Below are 17,036 nucleotides of genomic sequence, written 5' to 3'. Positions count from 1 at the left end.
AAGTTTTATTTTCATTTCAGATTTCCAGCATCTGCAGTATTTTGCTTTTGTTTTAGAGCCTGAGAACACCTGAAGTTAATTAAAAAGTCAGAAGATGAACCATCAATTACAGGACAGATAGTAGCGACTTAATGGATTTGTAAGCGGATTTGATGGAAACTATAGGTGATAGACGTCTTTGTCACAATATTGACGACAGCTGTGGAACAACAAGGATAATTAAATGCACATCTACTTCTGGAGAAGGCCGGAGAGAAAGTTACTGAATTTCAAATCCACCATCATTGATTGCAGAGACTTCTTTGTATCTGATGTAGTGGTCTGTCACTGGACTAGTAACCCAGAGACCCAGTGTATTTCTCTGGGGACATGGGTTTCAGTTCCACCACGACAGAAGGTGGAAATTGAATTTAATTAATAAATCTGGAATTAAAAGCTAGTCTAGTGATGGCCATGAAACCACTGTCAATTGTTGTAAAAACCCATCTGGTTCACTAATGTCCTTTAGGGAAACAAATCTGCTGTTCTTACCTGGTCTGGCCTCCATGTGACTCCAGACCCACAGCAATGTGGTTGACTTTTAAATGCCCTCTGAAATGGCCTAGCAAGCCACTAGCAAAGTCCTTCTTACTAACATCTGGGGGCTTGTGCCAAAGTTGGGAGAGCTGTCCCACAGACTAGTCAAGCAACAGCCTGACATAGTCATACTCACGGAATCGTACCTTACAGACAATGTCCCAGACACTGCCATCACCATCCCCGGGTATGTCCTGTCCCACCCACAGGATAGACCCAGCAGAGGTGGCGGCACAGTGGTATACAGGCGGGAGGGTGTTGCCCTGGGAATCCTCAACATTGATGCCAGACCCCATGAAGTCTCATGGCATCAGGTCAAACATGGACAAGGAAACTTCCTGCTGATTACCACCTACCGCACCCCTCTCAGCTGATGAATCAGTACTCTTCCATGTTGAACAGCACTGGGAGGAAGCACTGAAGGTGGCAAGGGCACAGAATGTACTCTGGGTGAGGGGCTTCAATGTCCATCACTAAGAGTGGCTCGGTAGCACCATTACTGACCGAGCTGGCCAAGTCCCAAAGGACATAACTGTTAGACTGGGTCTGCAGCAGTTGGTGAGGGAACCAACAAGAGGAAAAAATATACTTGACCTTGTCCTTACCAATCTGCCTGCCGCAGATGCATCTGTCCATGACAGTATTGGTAGGAGTGATCACCACACAGTTCTTGTGGAGACAAAGTCCCGTCTTCACATTGAGGATAGCCTCCATTGTGTTGTCTGGCACTACCACCATGTTAAAAGGGATAGATTTCGAACTGATCTAGCAATACTAAACTGGGCATCCATGCGGTGATGTGGGCTCTCAGCAGCAGCAGAATTGTAGTCAACCACAATCTGTAACCTTATGGCCCAGCATATCCTCCACTCTACCATTACCATGGGACCTAGGGATCGATGAAGAGTGCAGGAGTGCATACCAGGAGCAGGACATGGCACACCTAAAGATGAGGGGTCAACCTGGTGAAGCTACAACTCAGGACTACTTGCGTGCCAAACAGCGCAGGCAGCATGCGATAGGCAGAGCTAAACGATCCCACAACCAATGGATCAGATCTAAGCTCTGCAGTCCAGCCACGTCCAGTCTTGAATGGTGCTGGACAATGAAACAAGTAACAGGAGGAGGTGGCTCCAAAAATATCCCCATCCTCAATGATGGGGGAGCTCAGCACATCAGTGCAAAAAGACAAGGCTGAAGCATTTACATCCATCTTCAGCTAGAAGTGCCGAGTGGATGATCCATCTCGGCCTCCTCCTGAAGTCCCCAGCATCACAGATGCCAGACTTCAACCAATCAGATTCACTCTGTGTGATATCAAGAAAGGCTGCATTTGCTGACAATGTCACCACTAGGTGGCGCTGCAGTGGCACATGCGCAAATGCAGCCTGTGCCACTAAAACGTCACAGTCTGCGACGTCAGGCAGCTGCCAGGATTAAAGATGGCGCTGCTCAAATAATCACACGATGGCAACCTAAACACATGGCAGCACACAATGGCCATAGGGGAGGGAGCGAGCAGGCCAGGGAGGGGAGGGAGCAAGCAGGCCGGGGAGGGAACGAGCAGGCTGGGGAGGGAGCGGGTGGGCGGGTGAGCCAGCGGTCATGAGGGGGTGAGGGTGGTGAGCGAGTGGGGTGGGGTGGTGAGCGAGCAGGTGGGGGGGGGGGGCGGTGAGCGAGCAGGCGGGCGGCTGGGGGAAGGAGGAGAGCGCACCCGCCACCAGCAAGGTCTTCGGCCGCGTTCTCCCTGCACCTGCTCTCTACCTGCTCCCCAAACCCCCATCTCCCCCCACCCCTGCTCTCTACCTGCTCCCCAAACCCCCTCTCCCCCCACCCCTGCTCTCGCCCCACTCCCCAGATCCCCTCTCCCCCCACCCCTGCTCTCTCCCCACTCCCCAGATCCCCGCTCCCCCCACCCCTGCTCGCTCCGGCCTGGATCCCCCCACCATCTGCCCGCGTTACGCGATGACGTAATCTGCGCATGCGCCAACCAGTCCTGGCACTGCGGAACGCAGCACATGCGCAGAGGATAGGAACCAATCTGCACATGTGCGCAGATCAGCGCAGTCGGATGACGTAAGCTGCCGGCTGCATTGTCAGTAATCACATTGTTTTTGTTTACAGGACATACCTGAGCAACTTTCCACATTGCCGGGTCGATGCCACTGTTGTAGCTGTACTGGAACAGCTTGGCTAGGGGCGCTGCAAGTTCTGGAGCATAAATCCTCAGTACTATTGCCAGAATGTTGTCCCATCCCATAGCCTTTGCAGTATCCAGTGCCTTCAGCCTTTTCTTGATCAAAGTGATTACTGACAACGCAGCCGGCAGCTTACGTCATCCGACTGCAATGATCTGCGCACATGCGCAGATTGGTTCCTACCCTCTGATCGCTGATGATTGCACAAGGTTCAGCACCATTCACAACTCCTCAGATACTGAAGCAGTCTGTGTAGAAATGCAGCAAGACCTGGACAATATCCAGGCTTCGGCTGATAAGTGGCAAGTAAGATTTGTGCATTACAAGTGCCAGGCAATGACCATCTCCAACAAGAGAGAATCTAACCATCTCCCCTTGACATTCAATGGCATTATGATTACTGAATCCCCTATTATCAACATCCTGGGGGTTACCATTGACCAGAAACTGAACTGGAGTAGCCATAAAATACCGTAGCTTCAAGAGCAGGTCAGAGGATAGGAATCCTGCGGCGAGTAACTCACCTCCTGACTCCCCAAAACCTGTCCACCATTTACAAGGCACAAGTCAGGAGTGTGATGGAATACTCTCCACTTGCCATCCAGGACACCATCCAGGACAGAGCAGCCCACTTGATTGGCACCCCATCAACAAACAGTCACTCCCTCCACCATCGATGCACAGTGGCAGCAGTGTGTACCATTTACAAGATGCACTGCAGCATCGCACCAAGGCTTCTTAGACAGCACCTTCCAAACTTGAGACCTCTACCAACTAGAAGGACAAGAGCAGCAGATGCATGGGAACACCACCACCTGCAAGTTCCCCTCCAAGTCACACACCATTCTGACTTGGAACAATATCACTGTTCCTTCACTGTTGCTGAGTCAAAATCCTGTAACTCCCTTCCTAACAGCACTGTAGGTGTACCTACCTCACACAGACTGCAGTGGTTCAAGAAGGCATCTTACCACCGCCTTCTCAAGGGCAATTAGGGATGGGCAATAAATGCTGGCTTTGCTAGTGACACCCACATTCTTATAAATGAAATTTTAAAAAATCCTTTCTCCCAGCTTAATCAATCCACATGGCTGAGTAACTACTAAAAAATTGCTGGCTGAATATTTTCTGATACTAAGATCATTTACCTACCCATAAAGGGGAATTTGTGGTGTCCAGTGAGGAAGGACCCTTGCAACACAGTCTCTTAACTGTTGCTGGTGACCCAGGTAAAAGTAGGTATCGTGAGCCAGCTTCAATGCTAGCATATCAGTTGGTTGATACAAAAGGATCTCCTCCCACAGGTTACATGCTTTTGGAAGAGACCTAAAGAATATAAAAGGATGTTAGTTCTAAATTATCATATAAATAATTTTTCTTGATTAGTTCAAGATAGTAAATTAATTTTGAATCAGATTTAAAAAAAATTTCACCTGAAACTTGAGACGTGGGCTAACTTTTATGATTTCCAGGAATCATATGATTTTAACTTTACAATCCTCTTTCATCTGAGTATAGAAACAAGGGGGGAATTTACCCAGGGGTTCTCCCACTTGCTGCTTTTCCCCCAGAGCCCTCACAGAAATTCACCACTGGTCTATGATGTGCTCTGTAGTAATTTCTTTTATGGTTTTGCCAGGTACACCATGGAAAATAAGTCAATCAGTATCTATGTTTACAAATGGCATTTATTTACTGTCCCAAAACCATCACTTCTTGTCATCTTTGAGTAACTGAGTAAGGTTTTAGATCAACATTTCAAGGTCAATGTTCATTATGAAATTTCCTATCTCAACAAGGGGAAGGTAGATAAACACATGAGGGAGAAAGGAATTGAAAGTTATGCTGATAGGGTGAGATGAAGAGAGGTGGAAAGCACACGCACCAGCAAGAAACAATGAGGCCAAATGGCCTATTTTTGTGCTGTACACCATGTAATCAGCAATCCTAATTTTGGCCTCAATCCAATCGGGGATGATGTGGTACCTCCTCTGTCTTTCCCCTTGCTGTTTACCTTTCATTACCTGTACTTGTCAATCCCTTGCTGCAGCCTACCATTACCAACTCTACAGGATCATCCAGGAATTAAAGGTTAATGTCCTGGACAATAAGTGACCCTGGAGGAAAATCACAGAGACTCAAAAAATGTTTTTTCCCACTTTCTTTGAACACTGTTTATTAGTTCTAAAAACATTGAAGATGGGAAAAAAGACTGACTAGTTGGGGCAGCTAGTCATGTGATAATAAATCTAGTCATACATCTAACTAGAGTTGGCCAATGTAGCTGCTGCCTTTGAACTTTGGGTTTTGGGCCTGGTTTGCTATTTCCCCTTCGCTATATCCATGATGTTTCTTGCAATTCCTGTCTGCCTACAATTTTATATGGCCATGTTGGATCTTTAGCCTGTCCTCAAGTTGTGGCCCAGTCACAGGCAAGTCTGAAATTCCCCACCCATCTTTATTGCCAACCTCTGTCCCTGGCCCCACACTCAAATTAGGACCAGCACTTTGCCTGGCCCCATCTCAATCGTGCTGTCAAATTTCCCAAACCTTCTCCAAAGTTTCCTGCACATACATTCAACCCTATGCCCTGGGCCCATCCCTGCACCTCTCTGAATTTTTTAAAATCTTCTTCTACTCAAGTTTTGGATCTCGAGCTCCAGCCCCAGGCCAGCGTATTCAGAATTATTTTCCAGCCCACGCTTTAAACTTCCAACACATGCCTCTTCATTCCTAACACCCTTTAAGGCCCCAGTTGCAATTCTTTAAAAATAATTTGTCACCTATTCTAACTAGCGCCACACACCCAATTCTCCCGTTTGCTTTAAATAGTAGTTACTTCTTTAACTCTCCACTTTATCACTTTTTTCAGTTTCTGCCCATGTTCTAGATCCAATTCAAATATATTTTTGCTTTTGAGACCAGGAGTAATATTAAACCCCTTTCTACATTATTAGTTACTTGCAATTCTTTCTTCCCGTGGTCCTCTTAGTTCCCAAATTTCAGTTCCCCGATCACTTATTCTTCCCAAACATCTCTCCCCATCTTTGTTTCCCAATGCCTTTCCTCACTATCTATTTATTCTGCTCGGCTCAGTGGTGCTCCTTGTCCACTTCTAGCTGCTACATGGTTTCATTGGCCCCGATCCTTTCAGCTACTTTACATTGCACTATTGTAAAACGGGCAGGGCGCCAGGAAGAGAGAGAGACGGGGAGAAGAGCAAAGGGGGCTGAGGTGGGGAAACGGACAGAAGATTTAGAAAATAAAAAGGTAGATTGGCAAATATGAGAAATGGAGAGTGGGAAGGAAAGGGGAACAGATTAAAATGGGAAGAGGAGAGTGAGGAAAGTGGGGATGGGAAAGGGGAATGGAGGGGAAAGAGCAGAAAAGAAAAGAAAGCCTTTTGCAGGGAGAGGTGGAAGGGAAACTACAGCAGCAGGTGGGAAAGGGTGAAGAGACATAATCATGGGTTTTAGGGCAACAAGACACATTAACACTGTGGGTTGGTCATAAGTGACATAACAGGCAAATGTCTTCCCGCCTGCTGGCAGTCCCTCTGTGCCCCCTCCCTGGATTGCCTTGCCTCCTTTAAATCACCAACATCTGGCTCTGATCCACAGAGGATTTGCTGCATTTCCCATCCCCCACTGGCAAGTTGCTGACCAGAAATATTGAAATGAGACCCAACAATGAAAATTGGTAAGACCTCTGGTTAACATCATCGGGCAGGCATATCAAACACCTGCCCACTGCTCACCTGATTCACACAGAACTCGAAGATTGTCCCCCACACTTCAAAGAGTCCAAAGTGTGTAAAAAATAAGAAAGGCAGTTTTATTCATACTAATTTTCCTAACACGGAATCAGAAACTTACAAGCACCTCCAATTGGTAACCCTGTTACTGAACAGTAATTGAACACTGAGAGAAACACAAAACTGTATTTACTCAAGCAATTAGCCTTTGTGGCCTTAAAGGGCCCAATCATTTAAACACAGCTTCATTCCATCAGCATTTATTATTAAATATTAGTAAATGGTATGACACTCCTGTCATTATAGAGTATCATTTCACTGGCCTAGCGTAACATTGCAAGAACATCTGCTGATTCTACCTTAAATTATATTTTTTCCATCTTATTATGTGATTGCATTTTAATGGGGTGGAAAAAGATTACTTAATTACTTAATTCGGGTGGCACAGTGGCGCAGTGGTTAGCACCGCAGCCTCACAGCTCCAGGGACCCGGGTTCAATTCTGGGTACTGCCTGTGCGGAGTTTGCAAGTTCATCCTGTGACAGCGTGGGTTTTCGCCGGGTGCTCCGGTTTCCTCCCACATGCCAAAGACTTGCAGGTGATAGGTAAATTGACCATTATAAATTGCCCCTAGTGTAGGTAGGTGGTAGGGAATATGGGATTACTGTAGGGTTAGTATAAATGGGTGGTTCTTGGTCGGCACAGACTCGGTGAGCCGAAGGGCCTGTTTCAGTGCTGTATCTCTAAATAAAAATAAATAAATAAATTGCCCAAAATAAGACTTAATACATTGTAAGTGGTACCTTTATAATTGACCTCTATGGTGATGGGAAATTGCCTAGTGTTTATTATTGTCCACCACAAGTGTGGGCAGTATAAATGGTGGCACTGTACTACTTATATCAAAATCACTTTCCATACGAAGCTGATTAGCCCTTTGAATGATCAGAACTAATGCCAGTTGAGTGCTAATAACTGGTGGTCATGGGCACTAAAGAAAGTCCTCACAAATAGAATGCATACCTTTAAGTAACTCTCCTTACCCTTTTGCAAACATGTCCAGAGCTTCCACATGGAGACGTTCCCGTTCGGTGATCTCTTGTGTCTTTGAAAGTCCAACCATCCTCTTGATCGCAGCATCCAGATCCTTATCCAGCCAAACAGAGTTTTCTGTGCCAATCAGTTCTAGCCCATTTATGATCACCTGCCCCATTACTGAGAGAGAAAGGGAGGAGGAGGATAGGACAGGAAGTCAAACAGAGACATATTGTGTTTGATAGGCAAAGAGGTGTGAGAAATAAGATTGATAAAGGGGAGCAAAGCAAAAGAATAATTAAGAAGAAAAATGAGAGCATGTTACGACCGACCGCTCCAGTTAAAGCCCCCGATCAAAATATACGATTCTGATTGTGGTGGGAGAAACGCACTGTTAATTCAAACCCATCCCTCCACAGATCGCCTAACATATCATTTTAAACTTTCCAAATTAAAGAAAGACCGAGCCAAATTGCACCATCTTTAACCCCCAAATGAGGCTAACCAAACCAGGTCTCTTTAATTCAACAAATTAGCTGTTTAATTAGAAAAACGAAATTCTTAAACACTACTAAGATATAAACAACATTTAAAATAGAAAACATTAGAGTCCTTGCAAACTTATGCTCCTGCCGGAGGTGAAAAAGTCCAAGGTTGCTTGAAGTCTTCACAGCTGTCTGATGGGGAGAAAAAAGGTTCTTCAACAGTAAAACAGTCCATAGTCTAAATCCAGCAGTGAGCGGTACTTTCCTTCTCCAGCGACAACCACAGTAGATCAACAACTTATAACCATTTTCAATAGAATCAATCTGGCTTTGGAATTTTGAGGCTTAAAAATATAGTCACAGTTTAATTTCTTCCTTATTAAATTATCAGAGATCTCTCCTTTCAGGTGCTAACACACAGCTGTCTGTCTGTGTCCTTTGTTAGAACAGTCTGTTTGCACTATAAGCCAGTTCAAAATTAAATTGTAACAAATGTATCTCTCGATGTTCAGTCCAAGTGGCTGTATCCACGGCAATGAGAATGCACCTTCTCGGTAACTCCTGAGGTCTGCTTGTTCTTAAAGCAGTACTGAACCTTTGCTGTCTTAAAGAGACACCACATATTTCCCCGCAAGAAAAAAAAAGACAGGATCATGACAATTGCTGAGTGTGAAAAGGAGAAACGATTTTATTGAATACAGTGGCCAACATCCATAAATTTCTCTGAATTGATTTGTGAATTCGCCTCATCCCATTTTCTGCATAGTTTTCTCTCCTTGTGGATGCCTCCTACCATACATCATTCGATCAGTGAGAACACTAACTGAAAACAGCATTGCCAAGTTACCACTCCCTTTAACATTAACAGCATTGCCTTAGAGTCACTGACCTTGGAGATACAATGTGGTTTCCACTGTGCAAAATTTGTTTCATTACATTTACAGAGTAGAGAAAATTGGCCAATATAACCATTGGGTTTAATATATGTGAAATGTATACTGTTTTGGATCTTTATACTATTGTTTCTGGTTCATTTTTTGAATTCACTCATGGGATGTGGGCATCACTGGCAAGGCCAGCATTGAGGATTCTGCAAGATTCAGCTCCCTGAACTAGATATTTGTTGAGGTGGTGAAATCAATTAAAGCCATAATATGATAGACCAGAATCCCACAACCAGCAGAAATACAAGGGTATGCATTGCAATGTTCCCATACACCTATAAGGAATTGGGAACAGGAGTCACTTGAGAGAGAGGAAGACTAGGAATATGACATTGTCCCTGGTGCCTTATTAGTTCAAAGGTGTACAGAGGTGATTAATAGGAGTCCCCTAAAGACTACCTTGGGTTGCTTCCCATTGTCCTTTAAATCAGGAAATTGACAGACCAATTTTACTTGTCACCAAACAAGTCAGAACTGGAAAATTGTTACCATTATGTGCTCAGATAGGCTGCTTTGTCCTGGATGGTGTCGAGCTTCTTGAGTGTCGTTGGAGCTGCACCGATCCAGGCAAGTGGTGAGTATTCCATCACACTCCTGACTTGTGCTTTGTAGATGATGGACAGGCTTTGGGGAGTCAGGATGTGAGTTACTTGCCACAGGATTCCTAGCCTCTGACCTGCTCTTGTAGCATGGTATTTATATGGCTACTCCAGTTCAGTTTCTGGTCAATGGTAACCCCTAGGATGTTGGTAAGGGGGGATTCAGCGATCGTAATGCCATTGAATGTCAAGGGGAGATGGTTAGATTCTCTCTTGTTTGAGATGGTCATTACCTGGCACTAGTGTGGTGTGAATGTTACTTGCCACTTATCAGCCCAAGTCTGGATATTGTCCAGGTCTTGCTGCATTTCTACACGGACTGCTTCAGTATCTGAAGAGTCATGAATGGCGCTGAACATTGTGCAATCACCAGCGAACATCCCCACTTCTGACCTTATGATTGAAGGAAGGTCATTGATGAAGCAGATGAAGATGGTTGGGCTTAGGACTCTACCCTGAGGAACTCCTGCAGTGATGTCCTGGAGCTGAGATGATTGACCTCCAACAACCACAACCATATTATTTTGCGCTGGGTATGACTCCAACCAGCGGAGAGTTTTCCCCTTGATTGACTTCTGTTTTTCTAGGGTTCCTTGATGCCATACTCTGTCAAATGCTGCCTTTATGTCAAGGGCAGTCATTCTCACCTCACGTCTTTGGCTGGTCCTGTATCTGGGACCTACAAGCTGACAATATTTTTCTCAGCAGATGGCAATTTTAAGAAGATTCTGAGTTGAATTTCTCCTTCATTGTCAGGAATTTTTAGTTCTCAAATTAACAATAAGATTGTGTGTGTACGTGCACACAAGTGAAACCACAGGCAAAAAATGGTACTCGCTCAAAGCTTCATCCTGATTCTCTCTCTTTGTTCTTCTATGTCAGGATATCAAGTGTAATCTATTCAAATGGACTCAAAGTCTAAACTTAAGGAGCAGTCCAGAATTGCTCCTCTTTGCTAAGCACTGCCTTGTCCTACAACTAGAAAAGCAACCCACCCTCCCCCAACCCCCGCCCTGCAAGACTGCTCCCTCCCTGACCTACCAGAGGCCTGCCTCCAGCACCGCTCCTTGGCTTCCAGGAAAGTCATCTCAGCAGCAGCCACCGCCTCCACAGTGGTGCTGCAGGTGCAGGCCTCTGATTGGCCGGCAGCTCTCTAAGGGCTGGTCTTCCGATGATGGGATCCTAAATCCTATGGAAGGCCTGCCATTATTCACCTAAGTGCCTGATTGGTACTAAATTTGGTGGGCCTTCTGGTAAAGAGGCTATGTAGGGATCTCGGCGTTGTTTTCTCCCGATGTAAGAACCCCGCCACTCGTATAAAATTCCCCCCCATATGTTTCAATGAGATCCCCTCCCATTCTTCTAAATTCCAGGGAATACAGTCCCAATCTAATCAATCTCTCCTCAAAGGCAATCCCCTCACCAGTAATTAGTCCAGTGAATCTAATAACAGATATAGCTTTTAAGAACTGCATTTGCCTTCTATTTCTCATCTGTTACAATCAGGTGAGGAGGGGTCACAAGGCTCCACTCTTGTTCTTCTCCCTGTTTGACCGCAACAGGGTTTATTCCTTTTTAAAACATCACTTCAGTGAGTATTTTATCTTTATTGAGGCGAGCTTATTGTAAATTAAAAAAACTACACCCGATCTAGATAAAATAATAAAACTCTGCTACAGTTTCACTCACACACGCACACAAGAATCACACACACTAATAGAGTACAGACTGATAAGAAATAGTCTAGTTTGGATTAAAAATAAAATACAGTCTGTGGGATTGGGTAACTCCGTTGCCTTCCAGCTGAAGTTGTGATCTTGATGTCTCTGGCTGGTAGAAGTACATTTTGTGCCTGGCCCACCTGGCTCAGGTTTTTCTTGGAGAGAGAGCTGTAGCGGCTTTCTTCCCTGGAATCTCTGTCTGTATTAATGGGTGACCTGGATGTGCCACAGTCGCAGACAGGTTTCAAACTTGCGATGTTATCTGGAGAGAGACAGACACAGCCCCAGTGGGGTCTTGTCTGGTTAGCACTCAAAGCTTGTCTGCTTCAAAGTCTCAGGAGCTTGTCCTCTTGCAAAAGACAACTAGTTTTTCCACAGAGGGAGGCAGTCACTTATTGTCCAGTGTCCTCGTAGGCAATTTAATTAGATTCGAGCCGAGGTATTTTCAATCTCTCTTGAGTCTCATTGTTTCAATGCTCACCCCCTGGAGGTATGACTCCACTGTCAATGTTCCAAGATTGCTTTGAATGTTTTGCCATTAGAAGTGAATCTGTTAGTTGTTTCCAAATTCAAGAGGCATTGTCCTGGATGCGACCTCGTTAGACACGCGTCTCCAACTCAATGTCATGAAATGTGAGGTATTTCAATGCAAATTGTGGTGGCCATCTTGGCTGTCAGCTTTTTAAAAACTGTAGGATCCCAGCTCCTTTTTAAAAGATTAATGTAGGTTTCCAACTGATAAATTAAAAATCCTCATTTGGTATAGCATGTTTTCTTGACACCTCTGCACCACATGGAATGGAATGTGATGACAGGAACATTTCATTACAAGGCCATAAGGAAAAAAACATTCATTCTCAAACTCACACTGCCCTAGCTAGGCTCTGTTTTTCATTTCGTTTGGGATGATTCTGCATTGAGTTAGACTCTGGACAAGGCATCAGCTCTCACATTGTTTTTTCCTGTAATGTGGGTAATTTTTAAGTGGTGGGGCTGTAAAAGCAGGCTCCATCGAAATAGTCTTGCAATTTGATTTTTGAATTTCTCTACGAAGGTTAAGGGGTTATGATCGGTGTAGACAATCGTCTCTCGATATCCATTTTTGACATAAACCTCAAAAAGCTGGAGAGCGAGCATCATTCCCAGTGTTTCCTTTCCCACAGTGGACTACCTCTTTTGGTGTTGGTTTAATTTTTTGGAGATGTACCTAACTGGTCTCTCAATGCTTGACTCCTGATCGTGGAGCAGGACAGTACCTACCCCTAAGTCGCTAGCATCAACTGCCACTTTAAAGGGATTATTAAAATTCAGAGCTGCGTGCACTGATTCATTGGTTAGAATGGCTTTTAGCCTCTCAGATGCTGGTTGGCACCACTCTGGCCACACTACCTTTGCTCTTTTCTGCAGTACATCTATCAGTAGGGCAGCTTTAATGCTGAAGTTTGGGACAAACTTGCGGTAGAACCCACATATCTCCAAAGATTGTGTTATTTCCTGCTTGGTCATGGGGATGGGAAAATCTATCAGCGCCTGTACACAAGAACACAAGAAATAGGAGCAGAAGTAGACCATATGGCCCATCGAGCCTGCTCCGCCATTCAATACGATCATGGATGATCTTGGGCTTCAATTCCACTTTCCTGCCCACTCTCCATATCCCCTAATTCCCTGTGAGACCAAAAGTCTGTCTATCCCAGCCTTAAATGTATTCAACGATGGAGCATCCACAACCCTCTGGAGTAGAGAATTCTAAAGATTCACAACACTTTAAGTGAAGTAATTTCTCCTCATCTCAGTCCAGAATAATTGACCCCTTATCCTGAGACTGTGCCCCCGCTTTCTAGAATCTCTGATCAGTGGGAACAATTTCTCAGCTTCTACCCTATCTAGCCCTTTCAGAATCTTGTATGTCTGAATTAGATCGCCTCTCATTCTTCTAGACTCTACAGAGTATAGGCCCAATTTACTCAGCCTCTCATCATAGGACAACCCCCTCATCCCAGGGACCAACTTAGTAAATCTTTGCTGCACTACCTCCCGTGCAAGTATATCCTTTCTTAATTGTGGAGACCAAAACTGCACACAGTATTCCAAGTGTAGTCTCACCAAAGCCCTGTACAATTTTATTAAGACTTCTTTATTCCTGTACTCCAATCCCCTTGCAATAAAGGCCAACATGCCATTTGCCTTCCTAAGAGTCTGCTGCATCTGCATGTTAACTTTTTGCGTTCCTTGTATAAGTACATCCAAGTCTCTCTGAACATCAACACTTACCAGTTTCACACCTTTAAAAAAAATTCTGCTTTTCTATTTTCATGACTAAAGTGAACAACTTCACACTTCCCTACAGTATACGCCACTTGCCATCTTGTTGCCCACTCACTTAGCCTGTCTATATCTCTTTGCAGCCTCTCTACGTCCTCCCGCAGCTTACCTTTCCAACGAGCTTTGTATATCAGCAAACCTAGATACGTTACTCTCTGTCTCTTCATCCAAGTCATTAATATAGAGTGTAAATAACTGAGGCCCCAGCACTGATCCTTGCAGCACCCCATTCACAGTACTTTTGCTGCCCTGGGCAGCGCTCGCACTGACCTGTAACACGCCCTCAGTGGGTTATTTGAGACTTAGTTAACTCGCTTTTTGCAAGGTTTACTATGAGGCCAGCTGACTGCAACCTTTGGAAAAGGGCTTCTAATTGGTCTAGGTGGTCCCCCCAGGTCTCACTGTACATTGGCAAGTCATCCAGATACACTACACAGTTGGGTAGGCCAGCCGCTACCTGGTTCATCAGCTTCTGGAAGGTGGCTGAGCATTCCTTAATCCAAAAGGCATCACTCAGCACTGGAATTGGCTGTCTAGGGTGACAAAAGCTGAGATCTCTTTGGCTTGGTGTGTTAAGGGAACCTGCCAATATCCTTTTAGCAAGTCTACTTTGATTATGTAGATGGAATTCCCTATTCTTATCAATACAGTCTTCCAGGTGGGGAACTGGGTAGGAATCAGCTCTGGTCACTGCATTAACCTTCCTGTAATCAATGCAAAGCCTTGTTGAGCCATTGGGCTTGGGCAAAAGCCCAACTGGGGAACTCCAGCTCCTCTGGCTGGGCTCAATCAGCTTGTTTTCCAGCATTCTGTTTTATGGGAATGGTGTCTCCTATATCTACATTGTGTAGGGTTAGGGTTACACAGCCTGGTGTGTCCCTGCAAATTTCTTTAAATGCTGTGAACAGCCTTTTTCGGGCTTCCCTTTGTCCTGCATTTAAGTCGGAAAGTATAATGTCTAATTTTCCTAACATTTTGGTGTTGGCTAACTGGACAATAGGAGATTCCATTTGGGAATCCTCCAGGCCCTCCTCTAACATGGAAGGCTCATCCCTGTGTCCCCAAAACCTCTTGTTGAATAGTTTAAGAAGACTTTTCAACTCTGGTGCATAAACTATTCAATGGGACTAAAGCCGGTGGACTCATTAGGTGAGCCCCTGGTGGCAAACAGGAGAAATCCAGCATTTTGTCCCAGTCATGGTGTTATCATAGCAGTATGCCCTGATCATTGTCTTTAGGGTCTGGTGGTACTGTTCCAAAGCTCCTTGTGACTGTGGGTGGTAAGCTGAGGACTTTAGCCGAATTATGCCCAGACTACCCATGAATTTTTGAAAGATCCCAGACGTGAAATTCATCCCCTGATCTGACTGGATCTCGGCAGGCAGCCCATAATGGGTAAGGAATTGCATTCGCCCCTCCACCACTACCTTGGCAGAGATAGCTCTTATGGGAATGGCCTCTGGGAATCAGGTAGCCACATCCATAATGGTGAGAAAATACTGGTAGCCCCCTTTTGTTTTCGGCAGGTGTCCCACACAATCCACCAGCACTCTGCTGAAGGGTTCTCTGAAAGCCGGTATGGGAATTAAGGGTGCAGGTTTTATTGCAGTTTGGGGCTTCCCCACAACCTGTCATGTGTGGCACGTTTTATAGAACTCCACCACATCTTTGTGGAGTTTTGGCTAGTCAAAATGCTGTCTTATGCAGGCTTGGGTTTTTTGCATACCGACATGTCCAGCCATTGGAAATTTGTGGGTTATTCTTAGTATTCCCATATGGTACCTCGGCAGAACCTCTATCTGGTGAACCACTGCCCACTCTTCATCCGCAGTTCTGTGTGGGGGTGTCCACTTCCTTATTAGCACCTCATTCTTTAAATAGTAGCATTTTGGCACTCCCTCTGCTTCAGCTGCGGTTTGGGCAGCCTGTGCTAACTTTTTAAAAACTGGGTTGGCTTGCTGAGCCTTGATCAAGGAAGACAAGACTTGTATAACCCATCCTTTGGGTCCTCTATCTTCCCAAAGGTGGTTTCAGATAACCAGACAATAGGATCATCCGTCTGCAGGGCCAGTTCAGCCTCCTCTGATGGAGCTTGTTTGGCCATGGACCGGGTCACCACACTGTCAGGGAAAATGCCGGGGACCTTCTCCTGCAACTGCTCGTACGCCCTGACCTCTTTCGGTCGCTCTAAAACCATTGGGGAAGATACCACCTTTACCCCCACCAGATCAATACCCAGGAGCAGATCGACCCCGTCCATAGGTAAACTAGGGATAATCCCCACAGTTACCAGTCCTGAAACAAGGTCACACTCCAGGTGCACCCGGTATAAAGGTATGAGTATATACTTCCTCCGATACTATTCACCAGCATTCTATCATTCACTGCACTCTCTGGGGGAAATGTCATGCCTTTTTCCAGGAGAAGGGATTGGATGGCCCCTGTATCCCTGAGTAAATCCATAGGCTTTTTTGCCTCACACGAGAGGCATGGGTCACTTTTCCTTGGGACACAAAATCTTGGTAACTCTCAGGGGTTTTGTTAAGTTTTCCCACACTCTCAGCGGTATGTTTACTGGCTTTTACTGCCGCAGTTAAAGCCACAGTCTGGTCTGCTGTGCTTTCCATCAGGGCCCCTTTTCCTACACTGGTCTGGTGTACCCTGACTAAATCTATGGGGTTTCCATGTAACTTCCAACAGTCAGCTCGAAGGTGACCTTTCTTGTTACAATGGAAACATACAGGCTTTTGGGCATCGCACCTGCTCTCAGCATGGTTCTTTTTGGCCTGAGGAGGGTCTCCTGTATGCCCAGCTTTCCCTTCTCGCTCCTATCACCCTCCCACCATTTATCCTTTTTGAGTTTTTGGAGGTTACTAGGGAAGGGTTTCCCTTGGGGTCGGGGCTTGTGGACCAGCATAAATTCATCAGCCAGGCTTGTACCTGCCTAGCCCTTGGAACCTTTTGTTCCTCTTTGTGGGTTTTAATGGAAAGGGAGCGAGTTTTTAAACTCCTTGAGAAGGATCACCTCTCTGAGGTTTTCATGTGTGGGCTGTAACTTCAGTGCCCATTTCCACTGGTTGAAAGCAAGCTGCTTAACTCTTTCAAATTCGAGGTAAGTTTGTTCAGGCTGCTTTTGGAGAGTTCAGAATTTTTGACAGTATGCCTCTGGCACCAGGAACATCGGAGCATGAGTAGGCCATTCGAGCCTGCTCTACCATTCAATATGATCATGACTGATCATCCACTTCAATGCCTTTTCCCCACACTATCCTCATATCCCTTTATGTCATTGGTATTTAGAAATCTGTCAATCTCTACTTTAAACATAATGACTGAGCTTCCACAGCCCTCTGGGGTAGAGAATTCCAAAGATTCACAACCCTCTGAATAAAGAAATGT

General features: G+C 45.3%; 1 protein-coding gene across 1 annotated transcript in view; it reads right to left on the bottom strand.

Moving 5' to 3' along the window:
- LOC137379646 (tetratricopeptide repeat protein 38-like) overlaps window positions 1-17,036 on the bottom strand; it is a 60,475-nt gene that overhangs the window by 32,100 nt on the left and 11,339 nt on the right. The window contains exons 4-5 of the mRNA XM_068050771.1: window positions 7,572-7,743; window positions 3,927-4,100 (exon numbers count right to left, since the gene is read on the bottom strand). Coding sequence (XP_067906872.1) covers window positions 3,927-4,100; window positions 7,572-7,743 — 346 coding nt within the window. The remainder of the gene's footprint in view (window positions 1-3,926; window positions 4,101-7,571; window positions 7,744-17,036) is intronic.

The sequence above is a fragment of the Heterodontus francisci genome, chromosome 18 (genome assembly GCF_036365525.1).
Source record: "Heterodontus francisci isolate sHetFra1 chromosome 18, sHetFra1.hap1, whole genome shotgun sequence".
Taxonomy (NCBI): Eukaryota; Metazoa; Chordata; class Chondrichthyes; order Heterodontiformes; family Heterodontidae; genus Heterodontus; species Heterodontus francisci.
Note: the sequence above shows the minus strand (reverse complement) of the source record. Positions and strands in the feature narration are given on the sequence as shown.